Source organism: Mercurialis annua, linkage group LG2 (assembly GCF_937616625.2).
Source record: "Mercurialis annua linkage group LG2, ddMerAnnu1.2, whole genome shotgun sequence".
NCBI lineage: Eukaryota > Viridiplantae > Streptophyta > Magnoliopsida > Malpighiales > Euphorbiaceae > Mercurialis > Mercurialis annua.
The window spans coordinates 53,232,784-53,254,885 of NC_065571.1; the positions used below are offsets into that span (position 1 = coordinate 53,232,784).

The following is a 22,102-nucleotide window of genomic DNA, read 5'->3' on the forward strand; positions in this document are numbered from 1 at the left end:
TATAAAATATTTTTTCACCGAACTTTTGCCAAATGAAATTAAGGAAATAACAACATCAACGCATAGTCACTGTCTAACTAACAGACATGACAGGGGGGTGCAGCTCATATATTGTTGTTTTGTCAATCTGTAAATAAAAAAAGAAAGGGACAGAAAACTGATTTGATAGTCTATTTCGAAACAATTAATCCTTTTTAGTAGTTTATAGATTAATCCAAATCGCACATGATATTAAGGCTGCTGTGTAATTATATATACTTTATAATATTAAATCATTATTTACAATTAGGAATTGGGTTAGTAAAAGGTTTAATCAGTAATAGCTGCATTTTTTGTTCCGCGTTATTACATACATTTCAAACTTCTTAGCTGTGTATTTCGCAACGTTGAAAACTTGGAAAAAAATTTGAATAGGTCATTAGTTTTATGCTTGATGAAAAAACTAGTAACTTTAGAAAGTTGAATGATTAATTAATACTCGTTTTATGAAAATTATGAAAGATTTCAAGTTTGATTATTCATATAACAATATTTATTTATTTTGAAAAGAGTTTATGTTTATGATTTCTATAATATGCAAAACTGTGCTACTCAAAATTGTATAACTCATTACTAACCCGTTAAATTTACGCCAAATTGAAGTGTAGCTGAAACTATTTTTTTTGTCTACCAACAAGTACAGTTGTTTTGTCATATATATAATAATATTTAAATTTTGACAGTTTGATTCATCTTTTTTTAAACTTTGTTATATATATTCACGCGTATGTCAAAGTTTACTTGTGCGATATAACATGTCATATAAGATAAATTTTGTATATAGATGTCACGGCTCGTTAACTCCAAACGAGTTGTAGGTATATCACGTCAGCTCCAAACGAACTTTAAATTTCGTGGTGTATTTGGCAAAATGAGATATACTTGTGGATAAATAAATGAATTTTGTCTTAAAAAAAAACTATATGTAATTAAATTAAAGTAATTGTATATTCCAAAGGAAGAATCAAATATGAAGTAGTGAAACAATTCCTCAAACAATAATCTTACACTTACATGCCTAATTTAACTGTCAAAATATGCAAGTTTCACCAAAAAAAAAAACACAAAAAATGGATATTTACAGTATAGGATTAATGTAAATAAATTTAATGTAATTACAGTTTCACTAATAAATCTATGCTGCTTTGGCATTTGGGTGCAAAGGCGAGTGCAACCCATGTCTATGGTTTTGACGCAAATCACCTTCCGAATGAATCGCCGGCGACCTCGGCGTTTTATGACGGCGTCTCTGGCCATTGTGAAGCGGATGTTTATGGTGATGCTGCCCGTTATTTTCTTTCTTAGGTTCACTAATATCTTTAGCATCTTCTTTATTATCAGTTTCGGTCGGAACTGTATAAACAAACGGTCCGATCGGCATATCTTCATAATCCTTGAGTGACTCAAGAGTGTTCACAACGATTCTCATAGTTGGTCTTTGCTTTGGTCTATGACTCAGACACATATAAGCTAATGTGGCGGCTTTTCTTGCTCCGGTCTCCGAGAACTGACCTTCGAGTCTTGGATCCATGATCCGGCCGAGTTTCCGGGGGTCGTTTAATACTGGTCTAGCCCACTCTGCTAACTTTTGTTCTCTTTGTGGACGACTTTTGTCAACTGATCGTCTTCCTGTAAGTAGCTCTAACAGCACTACTCCGAAACTGTAGACGTCGCTTTTTGCTGTCAGATGACCTGAAAATAATCAAAATTATGTTAATATTTACGCGAACCAGTGGCAAAACTAGGATTATGTTTTAGAGACGGATGAAATTAGTAAGTTTTTTAGGGTTTGTGTAATACAAAAATATCAGAACAATTAATAAATGGAGACGAAAATGAATAATTGCTGTTTTAACTTTTTTGATCGCTATTCATAAAAAAAAAAAAAAACTTTTTGATTGCCGGCAATTATAATTATGCTTAATTTACAGGTAACTTGATGCGACGCGATATTTTATATGTCAAATAAGATAAATTTTATAATATATTAACTTATCATATTGCATAATATCAGCTTTAAACGAGCTATGAGTATATTTGTCACTAAATTAAAAAAACAGTTGACGTACTGATAAAGTTTTAAAGTTATAGTAATATATTAAACAAACGAACTATGGTTGTTAAGTATATAAATACATTTTACCTTTTTAAAATGCAGGAGAATATATGGTAATTTGATCTAAACATGAGGGCATAATAGTAGTTATTGCTTAGAATTATCAAGGCTAATCCCCTGAAAAACCCCCCACCTTTCAATCCCCTTCATTTGCACCCTCACCATTCAAAATCTCCAATTTTACCCAAATTTCCACTTTTCATTTTCAATTGCACCCTAAAAATATTAAATTAGCACTTTTTCACTATAAAAAAGTTCAAATCGATAATTTATATTTTAATTCATAGTCTAAATAGTCATCAATGTTTAAATTTCAACAATAAAAACATATTTCCTAAAAATTTAAAAGTTAAATTTTTTTATATAAAATATAAATCAATTAAAAATATCATTAAATATGGTTTTATTGTTGAAATTTAAACATTAAGGACTATTTAGAACATGAATTAAAATATAAAGTATCGATTTCAACTTTTTTTAGTGACAAAAGTCCAATTTAATACTTTTAGGGTGCAATTGAAAATGAAAGGTGATAATTTGGATAAAATTGAAGATTTTGAAAGGTGAGGGTGCAAACGAAGTGGGATTGAAAGGTGGAGGGATTTTTAGGAGTTAAGCCAATTATCAATTGAGATGATGAGCTAATTAACAAGAGTTAATTACTCCCTCCGTCCCACTCTAATTGACAAAATATGGAGTTTTTGGTGTCCTATTCTAATTGACAAAACTAACATAACTATAATTTTATTCTTTAATTTTCCATCTTTACCCTCATTTAAAACCATGTCTTTTATAGAAAATGGTGAGTATTTAATGAAAATTTAACTAATATATACTAATAGCATTAATTAGCTCCATTATCAATAGAAGGGTATATAAATAATTTTCTATGTCATTTATTAATTTGTCTTGGTTATTGAAATATAGTTATTTTGTCAATTAGAGTGGGACGGAGGGAGTACTTGAATAATTTTTAGTGCTGGGAGGTTAATGATTACCTGTCATGATATATTCAGGAGCAGCATAGCCTTGCGTTCCCATTACCCGAGTGGAAACATGTGTATCGGACCCTTCGGGACCATCTTTTGCCAAACCAAAATCTGAAAGTTTTGCGCTATAATCCTGTACGCATTAAACACAATCTAGTATTAGTCGAACACCAACGTTAATAATGTTAATTACTATAAGTTTATCTATATATAGATTTAATTAAGATTTAATTAATTAACTTCATTACCGAGTCCAACAATATATTTGATGCTTTGAAATCCCTGTAAATAACAGGCTTTTCTAACTCATGTAGGAAAGCAAGACCCTTTGCAGCTCCAAGTGCAATTTTCATTCTCGTTGACCATGGTAGCGATACAGAATATCCTGAAAAATTAATTAGGTTAATTAGTTCTTGATCAATCTGAAATAATTAAAGATTATCATAAACTAGCTTGTCATTAATAAAAAAAAAACATACTTCTAAATAATTGGTTCTCTAAGCTGCCGCGTGGCATATATTCATAGACAAGAAGTCTATGTGCTTCTTCACAACAATAACCAATCAGCTTCACTAGGTGTGGATCTCTTAATTGCCCAAGAAATATCACTTCCGTCTGCCACAAGAAACATAAATTAATCAATTAAATTTATATAATTTTCTTATTATATATCAGAATTAGTTGAAGCAAAAAGCTATAACTCACCAACCACTCTCTATGACCTTGTAAACCGTCCAAATCCAAAAGCTTAACAGCAACAGACTGAGCCTTTATCAAACCCGGTCTAAGCTTATCATCAATAAAACCTTTATGAACCGGACCAAACCCGCCTTCACCCAGAAAGTTACTCGAAGAAAAGCTCTGGGTTATCACCTTCAGCTCTGCGAGAGTGAATACTTGAAGATTTGAGCCAGCAAGAGAAATGGAAAGATCTTCGGACAGTGAAGTACTAGGGTTACTTAGATCAGAAAATATCGAAAGTCTTGTGAATGAAGTTTGTTTCGAAACCTCTTTCTTAGGTTTTATCGCTTTCTTTTCATCGCCGTGCGGTTTAAAACAAGTGGACACCATAGATATCCATTTAGCTTTGTGCACAGTCATTTTCTTGAATCAAATATAAAGAAATCAATGGTTCTTGAAATATATTTGTTTGTTTGCGTTAGGGTTATGTTTTGAGTTCTTGAAAAAAGAATGGTGGGAGAAAGAATTTAGAATATTTGAGAGATGGTTTGGTGAGATTAGAGAGAATGAGATTAGAATGCTTAAAAAGAGAAAAAATAGGCCAAAAAGGCAAATAATATTCAAATCAAGCTCTCCAAACGCGGACATGGAGAAAGAGGTTTCCAACTCCTTTCTACCATACACTTGCTTTGATTTTTTCTATTTATTTTCTTGTGTCATTTCTTGTATTATTCTATATACTATATGGAATTATTCCAACTTTATATGCATTATTTATATATACATTTGGAATTCCAAGATTTTTATTTTTATTTGAGTGTCTTGCTTTGCAATCTATGGGTAGTGAGTCATATAAGTCTTTTGTAGTTGGTTCAAGGAAAATGACAGGGCTATCCCTTCTTTATTTTATATGATTACAAGAAATAAATCATAGAAAGAAAAATATATTATCTATTTCAAACCGAATTAATATAAATAATTTAATAGGAAATTTCAATATTGATAACTAATTAAATCACTTTGTGCGAAAAATTCTTAAATATAGTAATGTATGTCACGTTATCTGTGAATAGAGATAATAACAATATAAAAATCTTAAAATTCTAAATGTGTATATAAATAATATGGTAAATAGAGTCTATATTATTAACCGCGGTTAAAAAATGAAAACCGTGCTTTATAACTATCTATCTTGGAAGATTGTTATCCAAGTAATGATGAAAATTGACATTCATACCTTGTTTTTTGTTAGGACATCAAGCCATGTCTTATTTAATATTTATGGCAAATTGTCAACACATTTGATTAAGAGAAAGGGACTATACCTAATATTACTGGGAGAGCAATTTTGTCAAATTGATTAAAATATGTGTGATTATGGACTTTCAAAGCAAAAAAAGTAGGTATGATTGCAATATTTCATATGCTTCTAATTCTAGAGACTATGTCCTAGAAGCTTATTATTGTGTATCTCTACCAAATGACAGTACTATCCTCCATGCATGAACATATACTAAAATCTGATCTCAACCGCATGGACTGTGGACTTTTCAATTCTTGAGGATCTGATGGTCGCTAATTTCCGATGCAGTTGACCTTATAAATAAGTGAAGTGGGTCCTTAATATTGGAAGTTGAGGGGTCACCAAAAACATCTTGCTTAATCTTGCCTTCCTTTTATTTTTAGGCGAAATGTCTTAAAAAGGCCAAATCTTTCATAAAAGTTTCACAAAAGTCCCGACCTTTTAATTTTGTCGATTTTGGCCAAAAATAAATTATTTGGTTTCAATTGTGGCCAACTCTCAATTTGATTTCAATTTGCCTATGTGGAGCCTATGTGACGCTTATGTGGCATGCCAAATATTGAAAGGTCAGGACTTTTGTGAAACCAAATAATCTATTTTTGGCAAAAATCGACAAAATTGAAAGGTCGGGACTTTTGTGAAACCAAATAATCAATTTTTGGCCAAAATCGACAAAATTAAAAGGTCGGGACTTTTGCAAAACTTTTGTGAAAGGTTTGGCCTTTTTACAACATTTGGCCTTATTTTTATGTACAAGCATTAGGACATACTAAGTATAATACTAAATTAAACTCAAGTGGATATAAATTTTAATTGAAAACATATGGAACATAAATAAATAGTAATAAATACAACATTTTAAAAAAAAATAAAAAAAGTATGTGTTATTTTTAATAAAATTTACTATTTTATTTTATTTAAGATTACAATTTTATTTTATTATGTAAAAAAAAAATTAACATCTTATTCTATTAAATCTCATGTATACTAAAGTTATCCTGAATATAAAAGGTTTATGAGGTAATTAAATGGATAATAATTGGCTAGAAAATGAATTTGGACCTTCTCAAATATTATTGACGAATTTGGGATGATGCACGAGCATCTAATTAATATATAGGGGTACTTTGGTCAATGAGAAAGTAGGTGAAATGGGTCCCATTTTTCATGTTTTTCTGTTAACAAAAGTCAACAGCGTTATTGTCTTTTTTCGCAATCTAGAATTTTTCTTAAAAAATAAATAATATCGGCGGTCAACACGAAAGTCTTTTGACAGTATTGTTAAGGTAAAAACTAAAAAGCTTTAAAAATCATGCAGTTTGATCCTCGTGATTTTTTTTTATTTAATTTAATGAAATGAGTTTGAATCAATTTGTGAGGACCAATCCAATTTAAATCAGAGACTTCCATATAATTAGTTAAAAATTTAATTGTTTTGGCTCTCTTTAGTACTCCCTCCGTCCCACTATAATTTTTTCTTTTAACTTTCCATCTTTACCCTCATTTAAATTTAAACTTTTTATGGAAAAAAGGTGAATATTTAATGAGAAATTAACTAAGATACTAATAGCATTAATTAGCTCCATTATCAATAGAGGGGTATACAAGTAACTATCTATGTATATTAGTTTGTATTGGTTATTGTAATTTACTACCTCCGTTCTTTTTTAGTTGTCCATTTAGCCAATATTGCACATATCAATATAGTGCTTCTTTTGTCTCAATTTATAAAGAAAAATACTAATATAGCCCTATTAGTTAATAAATGCCTTTTAAATTAAAACATAGGGTCATTTATTAGGGATGGGTAAACTTGAAAGATAAGTAGCTAATATCACATGGAATTACTAAATGGACAACTATTTGTAGACAAATAAAATTGGCTAAATGGACAACTAAAAAAAAACGGAGGGAGTAGTTATTTTGTCAATTAGAGTGGGACGGAGGGAGTATGATTTTTTTTTTCTCATTTTTGTGTTTTGTAAATGGTCAAAAAACTAGGGATGAAAAATTCAATTAAACTCCAAAGTCCAACCACCTTACCTGAAATCTATGGCTATGTATAAATATGTGGAGTTTCACCAAACATCAAAATTGATTGTTGAAACTCATTTTACAGTAAAATTTGAATCCTCCAATCAAACATCACCATTGTTACTAAGAAATGATGAATAATTTAGGTATTTGTGTTAAACTGCTGCCACTTTATTATAAACGTGATTAAATTAAGTTCAGTTGAACTACCAATGACTATAGCGTAAGAAATGTAACCTAACCTTGATCTTAAGATAGGTAAATGTGTAAATAGAGAATAAATTATCTCATAGATGTGTCACATTATTTTACAGCACATCTCTTACATTTATAAGTATGTGTATCAACATTCAAAAAATAAATAAAATATGTGTATCATGTTTTAAATATTTTGTTGTTTTAAGAATGAAAATAAAATTTATCATTTAATCCATGTGATAATTTTTTTGATGAATAATCCATGTGGTAATTATTGACACGAAAATTCTATTGAATGAGTAATTACTTTAAGTATAGGAACAACCATTTAAAAATTGGACCAAAACCGGCCAGTTGTCTATTCCAACTGATCATAAAAATTTAAAAATTAATCTAATCAAATTGAATCTGATAGAAATTGATTTTTAGATCTAATTAATCCGACAGTCAAATCAGTGATCAACCGATGATTAAATCGTTTGTTCAACTGATTTCACAATAACTCATGATGTATAAAGCTTAACTTTTAACATATAATCTACTTAATCGGTTAAATAGACGGTTGAGCTTGTTGAATCAAAAAACCTATGGCCTTATTGATTCGTATGACAGTTTAGTTTCTACCATACTTTAAAGACAATGAATTAAGGAGAGAGGGGGTGGCATGGGTTGGCCATAGCCCCCTCCAGTTTTTAAAAATGTAAAATTAAAATTTAGTATCTAAAATTAATAAATTTCATGATTTCTTTCTTCCTAATTTTAAAAATTATTCCTTTATATAATATATACTCCCTCCGTCCCACTTTAGAAGTCCCATTTGACTTTACACACAGATTAAGAAAACATTAATTATCCTTGTCTTTTCATATTTTTTCATGTTTTGCCCCTACTAATAATAGTGGAATTTTTCATAGAACTCTTTTAAGATAACTAAAATAAGGGTAAAATAGGGTATTTAATGGAAAAAATTTCTAAAAATAGTAATGGGACTTTTTAAATGGGACATTCCAAAATGGAATATGGGACTTCTTAAACGGGACGGAGGGAGTATATATTATAATTTGGTCCCTTCAAAGTTAAAATTCTAACTTTGTCACTATTTAGAGGGAGTTTATATTCATGTGTCTTTGTATATGTATTTATGATTTAATGAGAACATTTTATATAAACTTTCTCCATTAATTTATAGACAGACCAAGTTTACAATATTACAACACTAAATGTGTAAAAATTTGACAAATTACATTACATTATTGATTTTCTTAAAATATCATTGTTTTGTCTAGGGATGACATTATATATAATGTTTATGTGAGAATTTTTCATGCGAAATTACTGGTCAATTAAGTAGTTTTATTTTTCAATAATAATATTGAATCTTTTTTGCCCAAAATAAATAGACAAATACAATGTGTACGAAATGAGTAGAAATGCACAAATTCATGACTTTGTAGAGTCAAAATCTGACCTTCACAATATATTCCGCTGAAATTTTGAGCCAATGAATCATGTCCGTCATCATCATCATGTCAGCCTAACCCTGCCATTTGGAAATTTAATTGTGGGGTTATTTTTTAAACAACTTAAATGTGTAATTTTGGACAAAAAATTTACACTCATGGTCTATTTATTTTATTAAATATTACCATATGGCTACATATATTAAGTTCAACTGAAGTATGACTTCTATTTCTTAGATTTATGGCCGCCCAAGATATATATATTGGCAATTATAATTTTGCATAATTGATTTTATTTACATAATGATATATTCAGAATTTTCCTTTCAAGACTTAATTGTAATAATACACTTGGATTTAAATTTTGGTGGCATGACACCGTAGGAATCATATTTAAATTTAGTGGAAGTTATATAATTACTCAAAGTATTACTAAAAGATAATAATTGTAGTTTTAAATTTTTTATTTTTTTCAATAATATTACTCTTTTAATGAAGAATTGTGCAAAGAAATTAAGCAGCCACTTAAATTAGACAATTTCAAATTTCTATTTATATTAATATTGATCATATTATTCTATGCTCAATTGCTCATACTCTGAAAACAATTGTCAACTCTCGAATTAAATTTTCTTTTCTTAATCAGTACAGCTGATTTATCACGCTAATTACAATTTTTTTTTGTAATTAGCAAGATGCATATTTTCAGACATTTGCTAATACTTTAAATAAAAAAATAAAACTTATCAACACATAAAATAATTATAGCATATTAACGTGATATTTATTTTTTGTCTCAGTATAATTACCCCTAGGATTGGGATTTCCTCGTTCACGATCTACACCGTATATTACAAAATGAACGACATAGATAAAAAAATACAAATTTAATCAAAATAATTTGAGGAAATTTCAATCCTTACCCCTAACTATAGAGACATAATGGATGATTTTTTAACAATAATTAAATTTGAATTTAATTGTATGTTTTCAAAATTTTCCAGTTGATTTCCAATTTAAAAGTTGATTTTAGACCTCTAGAAAGTAGTAGAGGTAAAATTGAATTTTTGTGTACCTATTTATAGATTTTCTTTAAAATTGAGATCAATTGATAATTTTATGAAGTAAATTGCAATCTTTAAAATATTGATGCGTTGATTTTGAACTATTAATGGACTTATTATTATTCAATTGATTGTTTCATTAAGTAATTATTCAATAATTTAATTAAAAAACCTGTTTATTAAAAATGGGTGATACAAGATTTTTCAACTCTAAACCCCAACATTTTAAACACCATAAATCTTAAATCCTAAACAGACATATAAATTACAATTTTAAACTTTAAACTCTTATAAACTCCTAAACTCCGAACATCAAACATTGAATCCCAAATCCAAAACCCTAAAGCAAAACCTTAAGCCTTAAACTCTAAAATTTAAAATAATAAACTGTAAATTCTCATATCTAAATATTGTAAAGTATGGTTTATATTGTTGGGTATAATGTTTATGGATCTATGGTTTTAAGGTTTAAGGTTGAGATTTAGGGAATTGAAAGTTTGAAGTTTAAAGTTTAAGATTTAGGGTTTAAATTTAGAGTTTTTAAGTTTGGGGTTTAAGTTAGATATTAGATTTAGTTTAGTTTAGAATAGTAAAAGGTATATATTGTCTTTTAAACTTTCATAAAGAACTATTTATATTTTAAAAGTCTAATTCCGTATAACATAGATTGTAAAATTATAAAATAAGAGTAAATGAATTTTACATATTAAGTTTATTTATATTTTTTTTCTTAAGAGAAGGATTAATTTATACTGATTTTATATGTTTAAGGCATGATGACACCAAATAGACTTTAGAGCATGAATTGTTTTATCAAATTTCCAAAGACATATTTACATCTTTTGCTTAAAATTAGGATTAGTTAATTTTATATTAAATCACCATCTTTATATATATTTTATACTAATCACAATTTTTAAAAGTTATCATACATAATCACCATCTTTCAAAGTTTTTCAAATCCATCACCGGTTTACAATCTAGCAAATTTTTTATGATTGGACTAACGGAAAATGACAACGCAGAAAATTGTTGTAAGTGTTAATTGCATATTAAATCACCACTTTATATTCTTTTTCAAATTTATCGCAATCTTTTTAAAAATCAAATCTATCGCGGAATTTTATTTGAAATTAGCCGGACTTAAAACTGTAATAGATTTAATTTTTTTTAAATAGTAATTCTATTTGACAACTTTTAAATATCGTGATCTAAATGAAAATAAATATAAAAATGGTAGATTTAATATGGAGTTAACCCTAAAATTTATATATATACCACTGTTTGCATTATATTTATAAGGAGTAGTGTTATAAAAATTCACCAACTCTACACATTTTGTCAATGTAATCACGCCTTTTAAAACTTGTCATAAAAATACACCAATTTTCATTTTTTTTCAAATTCATACACGGTGTTGAGGTGATACTCATTCATTGGTTAATTTGCTGATGTGAATGTCATTTTTAACCAATGAATAAATATCACATCAACCTACTGCCGTACTTCTCCAATTTAAGAATAGTCTACTAAATTTTTTAAAAAATATATTTTTTTCAATTCTCAGGCGAGGAGAAAAAAATCATCCTCCTCGCCTAAGAAGGAGTTGCTGCTCTTCTTTTTAAAGAGAAGGAGGAGCTCTGCTCGGGCTCCTCCTTGGAGGAGCAAATTTGTTCCTCCTTTCATGAAGGAGGAGCTCTTCAAGCTCTTCCTTCATGGAAGGAGGAGTAGCATCGAGCTCCTCCTTCATGGGAGGAGTAGATATGCTCTCCTTCGTGAAAGAAGGAGGAGGAGCAACTCCTTATTTCATGAATGAGGTGCTGCTCGGAGCTTATGGAAGGATGAGTGGAATCGGAAAATAATTAAATTTTATTTGAGATAACGTAAATTTTTTTTGTTTTGTGTAAATGGTATTTTTAATGATTTTCAATTTTTAAAAGTTATTTATAATTATTATTAATTAATTATTACAATTACTATTATTTGTTGAATTTTGTGAGGAAGAAGGTGTTTTTTTTACAATTAACAGCATTAACGTTTAATTAGAATATAGATTAAATATGAAGGATTATTTTGAACTTTTTTTCAAATGAAAATAGTTTAATTTAGTGTTTTAGGTAGAGGCGAAACATGGAAATCCAAATTAGGGTAAAATTGAGCTTTTTCCTAAATTAGATTATAAATACAAAAAAATTATAAGATGAGATTTTTTTAAGTAATTAGACCATTAATTTATAATAACTAAATAATTACATGCCATTTGTAGTCAATTTTAATCAACATATAAAATATCTAATTTATACTTTGAAATAAACTAACTAGAAATAGAATATATTGCATTTGGAAATTTTAGTTTAATTTATTATTAATTATATGATTTTGTTAATTTAAAATTAAATATAATTTGGAATATAAATTCTAAGTTAAAATCAAAATTGATCAATTTTTAAATTTTATTTATAATGATTTTTTTCATTATAGTTTAATGATTTTGTTCATTATAGTTTAATGATTTTGTTCATTTAGTTTAAATTTATTTAGAAATTTTAGTTTAATGATTTTGTTCATTTAGTTTAAATTTATTTGGGAATTTTAGTTTGATTTTGTTCATTTAGTTTAAATTTATTAGTATCTATAATTTTTATTTATTTAAATTATAAATTTAATAATTATGAGAAATGATATAATGTCCAACGTGGATAAATTGTAAAGCATATAAAATTTGTGACTAATTATAAAACCGCATAAATCTAGTGATTAAACTGCAAAAACAGATAAAATTAGTGGTAATTTATAGTTGTTGTTTGTTTAAAGGCAAGAAGTTGTGGGTTAATGACATATTTATTTATAAAATTAAGAATTTTTTTTAAATTAGCCCCCGATTAAGTTTTGTTCTTCATTTGTGCCATGCAGACCGCTGAACACTTAAGCGGCTTGGGGTAAACCGCGGAAGTGTTCCGCAGTCTGCACACGTGGCTCCACCTGGACGCAGGTGGAGCAAACTGCGGAACACTTCCGCGGTTTGCCACGTTGGACAAAGCAAACCGCGTAAGTGTTCCGCGGTTTGCTTTGCCCATGTGGCTCCTCCCTGATTGTCCAGCGAGGAGCCACGTAAGCCAGACCGCGGAACAGTTCCGTGGTTTACACAAACCGCGGAACAGTTCCGCGGTCTGGAAGGTACTAAATGAGAATTTATTATTTTTTGGGGGTAATTTGAGAAATAATTAGCAAATGAAGAATACAATGGTCATTAACTCAGAAGTTGAAGAATAAGATTAAAAGATTATTTTAGTTCTTGCATTTTTTTGATTAATTCTTTAATATGAATAATTAATTTTTACAAAATTAATTTTAGAAAATTGAGTATTTAACATTTAATATTAATTATATAAATAAGTTAAATCTATAATTTTATTAAAACAGAATATTGTTAATTTTATAGTTTAATTTTTTATTATAAATATAAAATTTAATATTATTAAAAAAAAATTCAAAAATAAACTTGAAAAGTTGTTGTGGTAATTTCTTAGAATACACTATTTGCTAACTTATTGACACTTTTACCTGTCAATTTTTGACTTATATTTTCTGACTTTTCTTATTTACGAAAAATATCTTTTTTTTAATTTCACGAATACCTTTTCGGTTTTGGGTTTTCACCCAATTTTGGTTTTCGAATTTTTTTGGTTCGGTTGACCAAACCGATCGAACCGACCGATTGCACTGTCCAAATTTTCAGTTTTTAATAATTTTTATAGATTTTTTCCTGAAATTCTTTTTTATTTTTTTATCGTGTTTTTATAGTGTAACAATAGTGTATATATAGTGAATTTATAGTGTTTTTATAGTGTAAAAATAGTGTATATATAGTGTATTTATGACACTTTTATAGTATTTTAGTGGTGTATACCATAAAAACACTGCAAATACACCATAAATATTGCAAATGCACCATGGATATACTAAAAAAAGTTAGAAATACAACCAAAAAATATAAATATCCCGAAAAACACAAGAAATATACTATAAATACACCAAAAATACACTATAACGTAAATATATTATAAAATCACTATAAATACACCATAAATTAATTTATTCTTTACAAAATCAGTAGTAATAAATAAATTTGTGAATAAGAAAAAGACAAAATAATTATATGAATAATAGAACAATTTTATAAACAAAAAAATTATAGATCTACAATAATTTATTTAGAAAATGTTTAAATCATCACAAAAAATCTAAAAAATATACAAATTTTAAAACGATGTCGAAAAATCCATGGCGCCAACGAAAGAGACGAACGGAAAAAGACCGGAAACGACGAGAAATCCATCAGAAGTAGACAAACGGAGGCGCGAACGGAAAAGCGCACTGAAAAGACGAACGGAAAAGCAACCGTAAGAGACAAACTGAAATTCTAATGAAAAATAAGAAGAAAAGAAGAGATAACTTTAAAAGAGAAGAGAAAGGGAAAAGAGTGATTACGTAAAAATTTAAACTAAAATGAGATAAACCTTCTATATATAGTGGGTATTTTTGTAAATAAGTTAGAAAAACAATTAGCGTAGAAAATAAGAAACAAATGACAAAAAAATATTGTAAATAAGTTTTAAAAATAGACTATTTTATAAATAATTACAAAATTGTTCAGTAGTACTAATTTAACAACGTCACTACTTGCATAGACGAAAGGATCTCAAAAGGTAAAATTTCCAAATACAAAAACTTCGAGTACTAGTATATTTTTTTTTATGGAGACCGTAAACGAAAAATTCGCCAAGTGAATTCCTTGAAATCTTAGATTAATAAATTGGTTTGCTTGTTTAAAATACATAAATGGCGTCCAGTTTCAAAACAGATTTTACCTGAAAAATAGATACCTCTTAATTTAAAGAAGCAAAACGGGAGTACAATTTTTTGCTAAAGATTGCCTTGATTAAAATAAAAAAATCAGCAGGCGATGACAAGATTTTGAAAAGGCCAAAATTCCACATCTAGCCATTACCACACAGTTGGAATCTTGAGAAATCCCCATCACCGTGATTAAAAAGACAAATTATGATTGATGTATAAGTTTTTTTATTTTAAGTTTGGTGTTTATTTTTTTTTTAAGTATATTAAAAAGTATTTTTAATTATTCTTTATTCGCCGAATTATAAATTAAATCAAAAATAATTCTTAATTTGTTGATAAGATTTGATAGGAGCAAAGGATCACTTTCACTCATGAACTTGTGTCAAAGTATCAAAAAAGTTCAAAGCTGAAAAATAGGATCACATATACCTTGTGTATTTTGGCTCAAAAACACCCCTCTCCACTCTCACCTTAGAGAATGAGGTACACTATCCGGTTTTAGATAGTGGTTTTCTTATCAAAGTGGTTTTTACAAAAAAAAAATTAAAATGGTGCTTAAATTTTTTAATTTTTTTTAATTAACATATTAAACTTTTAAATTAACATATAAAACTTTCAAATTAATAATTTAATTTAAAACTTTATTTATTTTTTTAATAATATTTAAAAATATAAAAATTTTATAGTATTTTTTACATTTTTTTTTAAATTCATATTTTTTGGGAAAAAAAAATGTTTTTCGGTGAGGAGGAGCTCCTCCTCGCCGGAATCGAGGAGCTTGCTCCTTAACTGAGGAGCAGACTCCTCGTTTTTCTGAGGAGCTTCTGCTCCTCAGATGAGGAAGAGAGCTCCTCTTTCACGAGGCGGCTCTGCTCCTCATCGAAGGAGCATATCTAGGGGTGAGCATTCGGTCGGTTCGGTCAAAACCGATCCGAAAATGGCTAAACGACCAAACCGAATGTTGTAATATTTTTGACCGAACCGACCAAACAAAGAACATTAACCGAATTTGTTTCGACCGAATTTTTTCGGTCGGTTTGGTCGGTTTGGTTAAATGGGCTATTTATGGGTTTTTATGGGTTTTTTCAATTACATATGCTTTAAAGATCAATTAATTTTTTTTTACAAATTTAAATAATTGAATTCTATGAAAATTAGAAAGAAATCAAGCATTTTCTCACAAATCCAAACAATATACCATAGCAAGAATTAAATTCAAAAAAGTTATCACCCTACTTTTCATAATAAGCATTCAAAATTGTAAGTATTCGGTCGGTTCGGTTAAAGTGTAAATTTTAAATTCTTAACCGAACCGTTAACCGATAACCGAAAATTTATATTTTTTTAACCGAACCGACCGAATGAAAATTTATCACCAAACCAAACCGACCAAAATTCACCGGTTCGATCGGTTTGGTCGGTTTTTTCAAAACTTTGCTCACCCCTAAGAATATCTACTTCTCCGATGAGGAGCAGAGATGCTCCTCGAAAAAACGAGGAGCAGCAGCTCCAAAAAAAAAAATTAAAAAATTATTTTTTGGATAAAAGTTCAAGGTCCTCAATTATTTAATGGTAAATTATAATTACTTAGTGGTTAAATATGATTAATTAGTGTTGATTATAATTAATTAGAGATTAATTATTGTAAAATATGATTAATTTAAATCTCACTCTCCAATTAAGGTGCCACGTCAGCAAAAGGGCCTTTTTGAGCCGATTTACACAAGTTCAGGGTATAAGTGATTCGGTTTTTCAGCTTTGGACATTTTTAATACTTTGACGTAAGTTCGGGGGTGAAAGTGATCCTTTATTCAATTTAATAGTTAAAGTTCATATATAAATAAACAAAGAGTCGACACACCACCTGAACTTGTTACATACGATTATTTCATTCAGTTTTTTTAGCAACTAACCCAAAACTCTTCATTTTTGGGTCAGATTACCTTAAAATTTATATTTTATTTCAAAAAATAGGTTTAGAATAATTTTATCGCAACAATTAGGAAATTTTCCAAAAAAAATTCGCATCCTTCATTTTCGATTTGTATGTCACGCGTTTTAAAAATACGATATGAAGTAATTTAACCTAAAATAAAGAGTTTTTGGATTAGTTGTTTAAAAAGAAAAATTAGATTAAGTGACTCACTATCACAGGTTCATAAGGCACGTTGATCTTTTTTTCATATATAAATATATAATTACTGTAATACCCCGTAGAATTATTAGCGTTTATTTTCGTGTGTGTCCGATTTTAATTGATTAGGACCTCGAAAATAGTGAATAAATTCACGTGATGAATTTATAAGGGTGAAAATGTGATTTGCTATGTGTTTGCCTTAAATGTGATTTTTGGCAATTTTACGTGTTAAAAGTGAATTTTGCGATTTTTCACTAAAAACCGTAAAAATAATTATTTTAAATATTTTTAAAGGCCCAAAAATATTTTAACTCAGCCCATATGATATGATTTAATGTTTTTGAGTGTTTGAGAAAGTTGAATTTATTTTGCCCCTAGAGTTCGAATTATTTACAAGAATGCCATAATGGCAAACTTGTAAATAATTGAACAACCTAATAATATCTAGATATTTTCCTACATAAACTTGGTGCCCAAGTCTTCAATTGTCTTCTTCATTTTCTTGTGGGTGCCGAATACACCATAACTCACAACACCAAGCTTTATACTTTTATTTTCTCTCAAAACTTTCTTCACGAAAATTGTCGGAAATATTGCGTAGATCGTGTGTGTGTGTTTGCATGTTCGTTTGAGGTATAATTTCAAGCTCAAAACCTTACTTTTAGTTGCTGATGTTGGTTAAGTGTTAGAAACATGCATAGGATGGTTTAAATGTGATGTTTGATGGATAATTAGTTGGTTTTAATTGCTAGTTTAATGGGTTTCGGTTTTAAAATAATTTTTCCGTGAAAATTAAATTATTTATTTAAATTTCTGGGCTGATCTATATGTTGAGATTTATATATGCTTTAAAGTGAAATTTTTGTGGATTAAAAATGTTAATTAATTCGGGTGTTGATTTAATTAGTTGGGTTTCGATTTTTAATTGTTTTAAAGCTTGAAAATAGCTTAAAAATGGTAAATAAAGGGATTTTTAATTTCTGGAAATAATTTTGTTCATGGATGAGTTATATTTGTGGTTGATGTTAATTAAATGGTTGATGGTTAATTTTTAGCGGTTTAATAATCGGGTTTAATTTTTAATAACTCTATTCGGCTAAAATTTGATGAAAAAGGGTAAAATTGTCATTTTAAATTCTGGGCAGAAAATATTTATGAAAAATTTATGAAATGTGTTTGATAATTATTTGTTGAGTTTAAATGATTTTTGTGTAGTGTTTTGACGGATTAATAATCGGTTTTGATTATTAATTGATATTTCGGTTTTAATGGTTAAAATAATGGAAAATAATTATTTTAAAAATTATGGGCTGCTGTTTTTAAAAGATAAGATTAAAAATCTGTTCAAAAATAATTTTGATGAATTTCGGTGTTAAAATGGCTTAAAATGGATTTTTAAGCGTTTTTAGCGTTTTTGAGTTTTCCGGCTAAAACCACCGGAATACGGTGACCGGAGTTTGAGTGAAGGGGATAGAGCATGTTGGCTCAGTCCTAAACTCATTTGGCAGCAGTTAGTGTCGAAATGTTTTTGGCAGAAAATAAGGGGGGCCGAGCCCCGGGTCAAAAATATTTTACGGAAAAATATTTTTGGTTATTTTTGAATTGTGATATGTTTGATGAGATTTTCTAAAAGTGTATTTTTAGAAAATTATGTGAATTGAATGTGTGATAGAATTATATGGAATTATAATTCTATGTTTATTTATTGAAATAAATAAACTATGTGGTGTATCGTATAGAAATACGATGACGCGGAAATAGATAGTCGGAATCAAATTTGGTTTGTGATTATGTGGTTATATGGTTGAGTCGGTCTAGAGTATATCCTAGAATTTAGAGTTATTACATTTATTAATGTTTTAATCTCTAAATTAGATCCAGCGAGTTTTGTCGCGGAAACCGGCGAGCAAAGGTTTTGAATATTCGACGGGTGGTATTTTTATATTTGGAATAAGCGAGTACTGTGAGTGTGTTTACAACTTATACTGCTAAATATTAGTATTAAAAATATTGTGAACTGCTTTACATGATTTGCAAATGCTTTATTTTATTTTGAATTTAAATCGCATGAACTATTCATAGTGTTGAAACCGATTTAGATTCATTGAAACGTGCTTACTATTGGGCGGCAATAGTGCTGTGTGATCACCGGTATTGCATTTAGAATGGGTTGCATGTGAATGTGCTGTGTGAATCCTGGCGACGGCCTGGAAAGTCAGGCGACGGCCTAGACTCTGTGTGAACAGATCTTCAGAGGCAACGGAATATAGACGACCAAAGGCAGTCAGCAAACTGCCGAGATCTGAGAGGTTGAACCTTTTATTAAAAAAAGTGAAATTGACGACAGTATTTATGTACTGCCGAAATCCGTTGTATTGTAAGAAGAGTCTGAGACTTTCAAATACGTAAAATAAGAATAATCAGATTTGACTGGCTAAAAGTACAAAAAGGAAAAATAAATACGGCCAAAGAAAAATAAAAGGTTAATCCGAATATGATGAAATGATGTGGAATATTTATGTTTCCTGTGTTGAAAGCATATAGGAACATGAATCATGGTTTAGAGTTTCATATGAATCGGTAATCTGGAATGCATTGCTTTCATATTAATGTTTATTAGTACATGTTGTACGCATTCACCAGTTTTTATAACTGACCCCGTTGAATTTAATATTTTTACAGGCGAGTAGTTTGACGTGTGGATTTCCAATTTCTTGTTCCGGAAATCCCTGACTTGAATAAAGTGAGAATGACTTTCCTTTATGTGTCTAGAGTTGCAGTAGCTAGAATAATGAACGGTGATACCCTAGTAGTCGTTGGACTTATTTATGCTTTATATTTTATAACGCTTAAACTCTGATATAATGTAATGTGTGAATGCTGTGCGAAAGTCCGAGCGACTGCATTTGAATAAAATGCGGCGAACGCATCTGCATAGTGAAATGCAGTTAAGTCCATTAGAGAAATGGCCTGCATAGTGAAATGCAGTAATTACCATAGTAAGATGGTATGCACATGAGATGCATGATAAACCATAGAGAAATGGTTTTGAAACTAAAATGCAATAATTAAAGAGAAAATTATGTGCATGTTTTTAAATGGTAATTTTTATGAGAACGTTTTAAACTGCGATTTTAAAATGTTCGAAAATGATTTGAATTCCGCGAAAAATTTTAAGTGATTTTAATGTATTTTTAAGGCTTGCTACGGGTTTCGGAGCAACCACTCCCATTCCCTAGCGCCGGTCTCGATGCCGAGAATCGGGTCGTGACAATTACTTTCACAGCCATCAATTTTTCTATTAGTATAGTGTATAAATTCAATAAAAGAAGTATTTTTATTTTTGAAATCAGGGAGGTATTTTTTTTTTGGTGACGAAGGAACTCCTGGCGGAGCCCGACCACTTTTTAGAGCGGAATCCGACCACTTAAGTAAACTCCCCGGAGAGGCTAGTTTCGGCATCCCACCGCCGGACCTCCCACTTAATATGGTCTTAACAACTCATTCACAAATGCTTCCAATAAGTATCATTTGTGGGATATGGTATTCGAACTTTAATTTTTTTAAGTCCCATATTTACTGTCCATCAGGGAGGTATTTTTATTTTTGAAATCAGAGAGATACTTTTATAAATTATAAATATAACCCAATTCAATTGAATTTGAGAGAATTTCAATCACCAACTAAGTCATTTTGCATAATTTCTACAGTAAAGTTGACATGCATGATACATATAGTCCAGTTTGATTGTCGTTTTTCCCATTAATAATGCATACCGAGCCAATAATCAATTATTCATGGCGAAAAATACAGCAAAACCCTCATATACTTTTCTTCTTTGATATTAACATCCAAACGTCATTTTCAGCAACAATTATAAATATCGAAAATGCTGAGTTTAATTTTAACTTCAATTACCTCGAATTATCAAAATTAAGTAACCAAAATGACAATGTCAATTGTGCCAGAACAATATGAAATCAAGGACGAAAATGACTTCTACCCTCCAAATCTTGTACAGTACGTAAGAAAACAGAACCAGATTTTGCTAATTGGAATATATCGAAATAAAATTACTAAAAATAACTATTACTTATATAGTACTAATAAAATTAAAAATCACTACTATAGTAGTAATAACTAATAACTTGTAAGTCTTTCTATATCTTTTTTCCCCTTATTATACAATTATATTATTAAATTATCATAATTAATATATTAGCCTCTCACAGAAAAAAATATCATAATTAATTAATAATATTTACTTGCTAAAACATTTATTTTACTTTTATAAATTATAGATTGAATTTTCTAAATTTGTATTAGATTTTAAATTATTATTACTGTTTATCGCCAATAAAACTGTAATAGGAGTAGATAAGCAAAGTTGTTGCTGCTACTATTGCTTATGGAGTTACAAAGGTTTAATTTAATTTAATTTTTTCTATTACGATTAGACTTTTATTGAACATCAAATTCATATTTAATTTATCTTTCCCTATTTCGTACAATTAGATTTTGTTAGGACTAAATTCTTATACTTTTAGATAATTTGTATAATTTTTTTTAGAATTAAATTTATATTTAATTTCGTAAATATTTTAGTTATTAAAAATCTATAATTAACACAAATTAATAATGTAGAAAATATATAAAATATTTTATGCCTCTGTATATGATATTGGAGAGTTGATTATGGTAAGTTAATTCCTATTATTGATTCAGTGGATGGTTTACACAAAGTATTAATCTCCTATAAGCATTCTTTTATCCAAATCAACATGAATTGGACTCTAATTCTATTAGCACGGTTAATTTTTAATTTACTATTAGAATTGTACCTAGCAAATAGTCATAGCCCAAATATAATACTATTAATTAAGTAAACAATTATTTTCTTTTCAACAAAAATCGTAGAATATCTAAAAATATCATAGACAACCCTATAAAATAGGAAAAATACTCTCTACAAAATGGGAAAATATTTTAATTGAATTAAAAATAGTTTGAATTAGCTAAGATTTAGATAGAATAATTATTGTTTAATAATAATTGAATATTTTTAAGGACAGTGACGTAAATTTGCCTGTCCCCCCCATCCGTACTTTTATATATAGTATAGATAGATATAGATATATCTCTCACACTAATATTTGATGCATTTGATTTAATTAATTTGATCTTTTAATATTTACTATATGTATCTATGTGATCAATTTTG

At 28.7% G+C, this 22,102-nt stretch overlaps 1 protein-coding gene and 1 long non-coding RNA gene across 2 annotated transcripts; one reads left to right on the plus strand and one right to left on the minus strand.

The window, feature by feature from the left end:
* Positions 1 to 999: 999 nt before the first annotated feature.
* On the minus strand, positions 1,000 to 4,556 carry LOC126667730 (serine/threonine-protein kinase RIPK). Its single transcript, XM_050360786.2, has 5 exons — positions 3,850 to 4,556; positions 3,624 to 3,759; positions 3,393 to 3,529; positions 3,154 to 3,277; positions 1,000 to 1,731 (listed from the first exon to the last, which is right to left on the minus strand). Exons 1-5 carry the CDS (start codon positions 4,243 to 4,245, stop codon positions 1,175 to 1,177), a joined length of 1,350 nt encoding a protein of 449 aa, XP_050216743.1. The 5' UTR covers positions 4,246 to 4,556; the 3' UTR covers positions 1,000 to 1,174.
* A 12,789-nt stretch (positions 4,557 to 17,345) lies between these two features.
* On the plus strand, positions 17,346 to 19,970 carry LOC126667943 (uncharacterized). The gene is made up of 3 exons (XR_007638312.2): positions 17,346 to 17,514; positions 18,757 to 18,844; positions 19,564 to 19,970. It is a non-coding gene; the product is annotated as an uncharacterized LOC126667943 (long non-coding RNA).
* The last annotated feature ends 2,132 nt before the right edge of the window (positions 19,971 to 22,102 follow it).

Bases quoted from the DNA above. Each gene is read 5' to 3' on its own strand.
- LOC126667730 (XM_050360786.2), bottom strand. From the start codon at position 4,245: ATGACTGTGCACAAAGCTAAATGGATATCTATGGTGTCCACTTGTTTT. The intron at 3,760-3,849 runs GTGAGTTATAGC...TTCTTGTGGCAG, and splicing joins AAGGTCATAGAGAGTGGTTG to ACGGAAGTGATATTTCTTGG. The intron at 1,732-3,153 runs GTAATCATTAAC...GATTATTTTCAG, and splicing joins TCCTGAATATATCATGACAG to GTCATCTGACAGCAAAAAGC.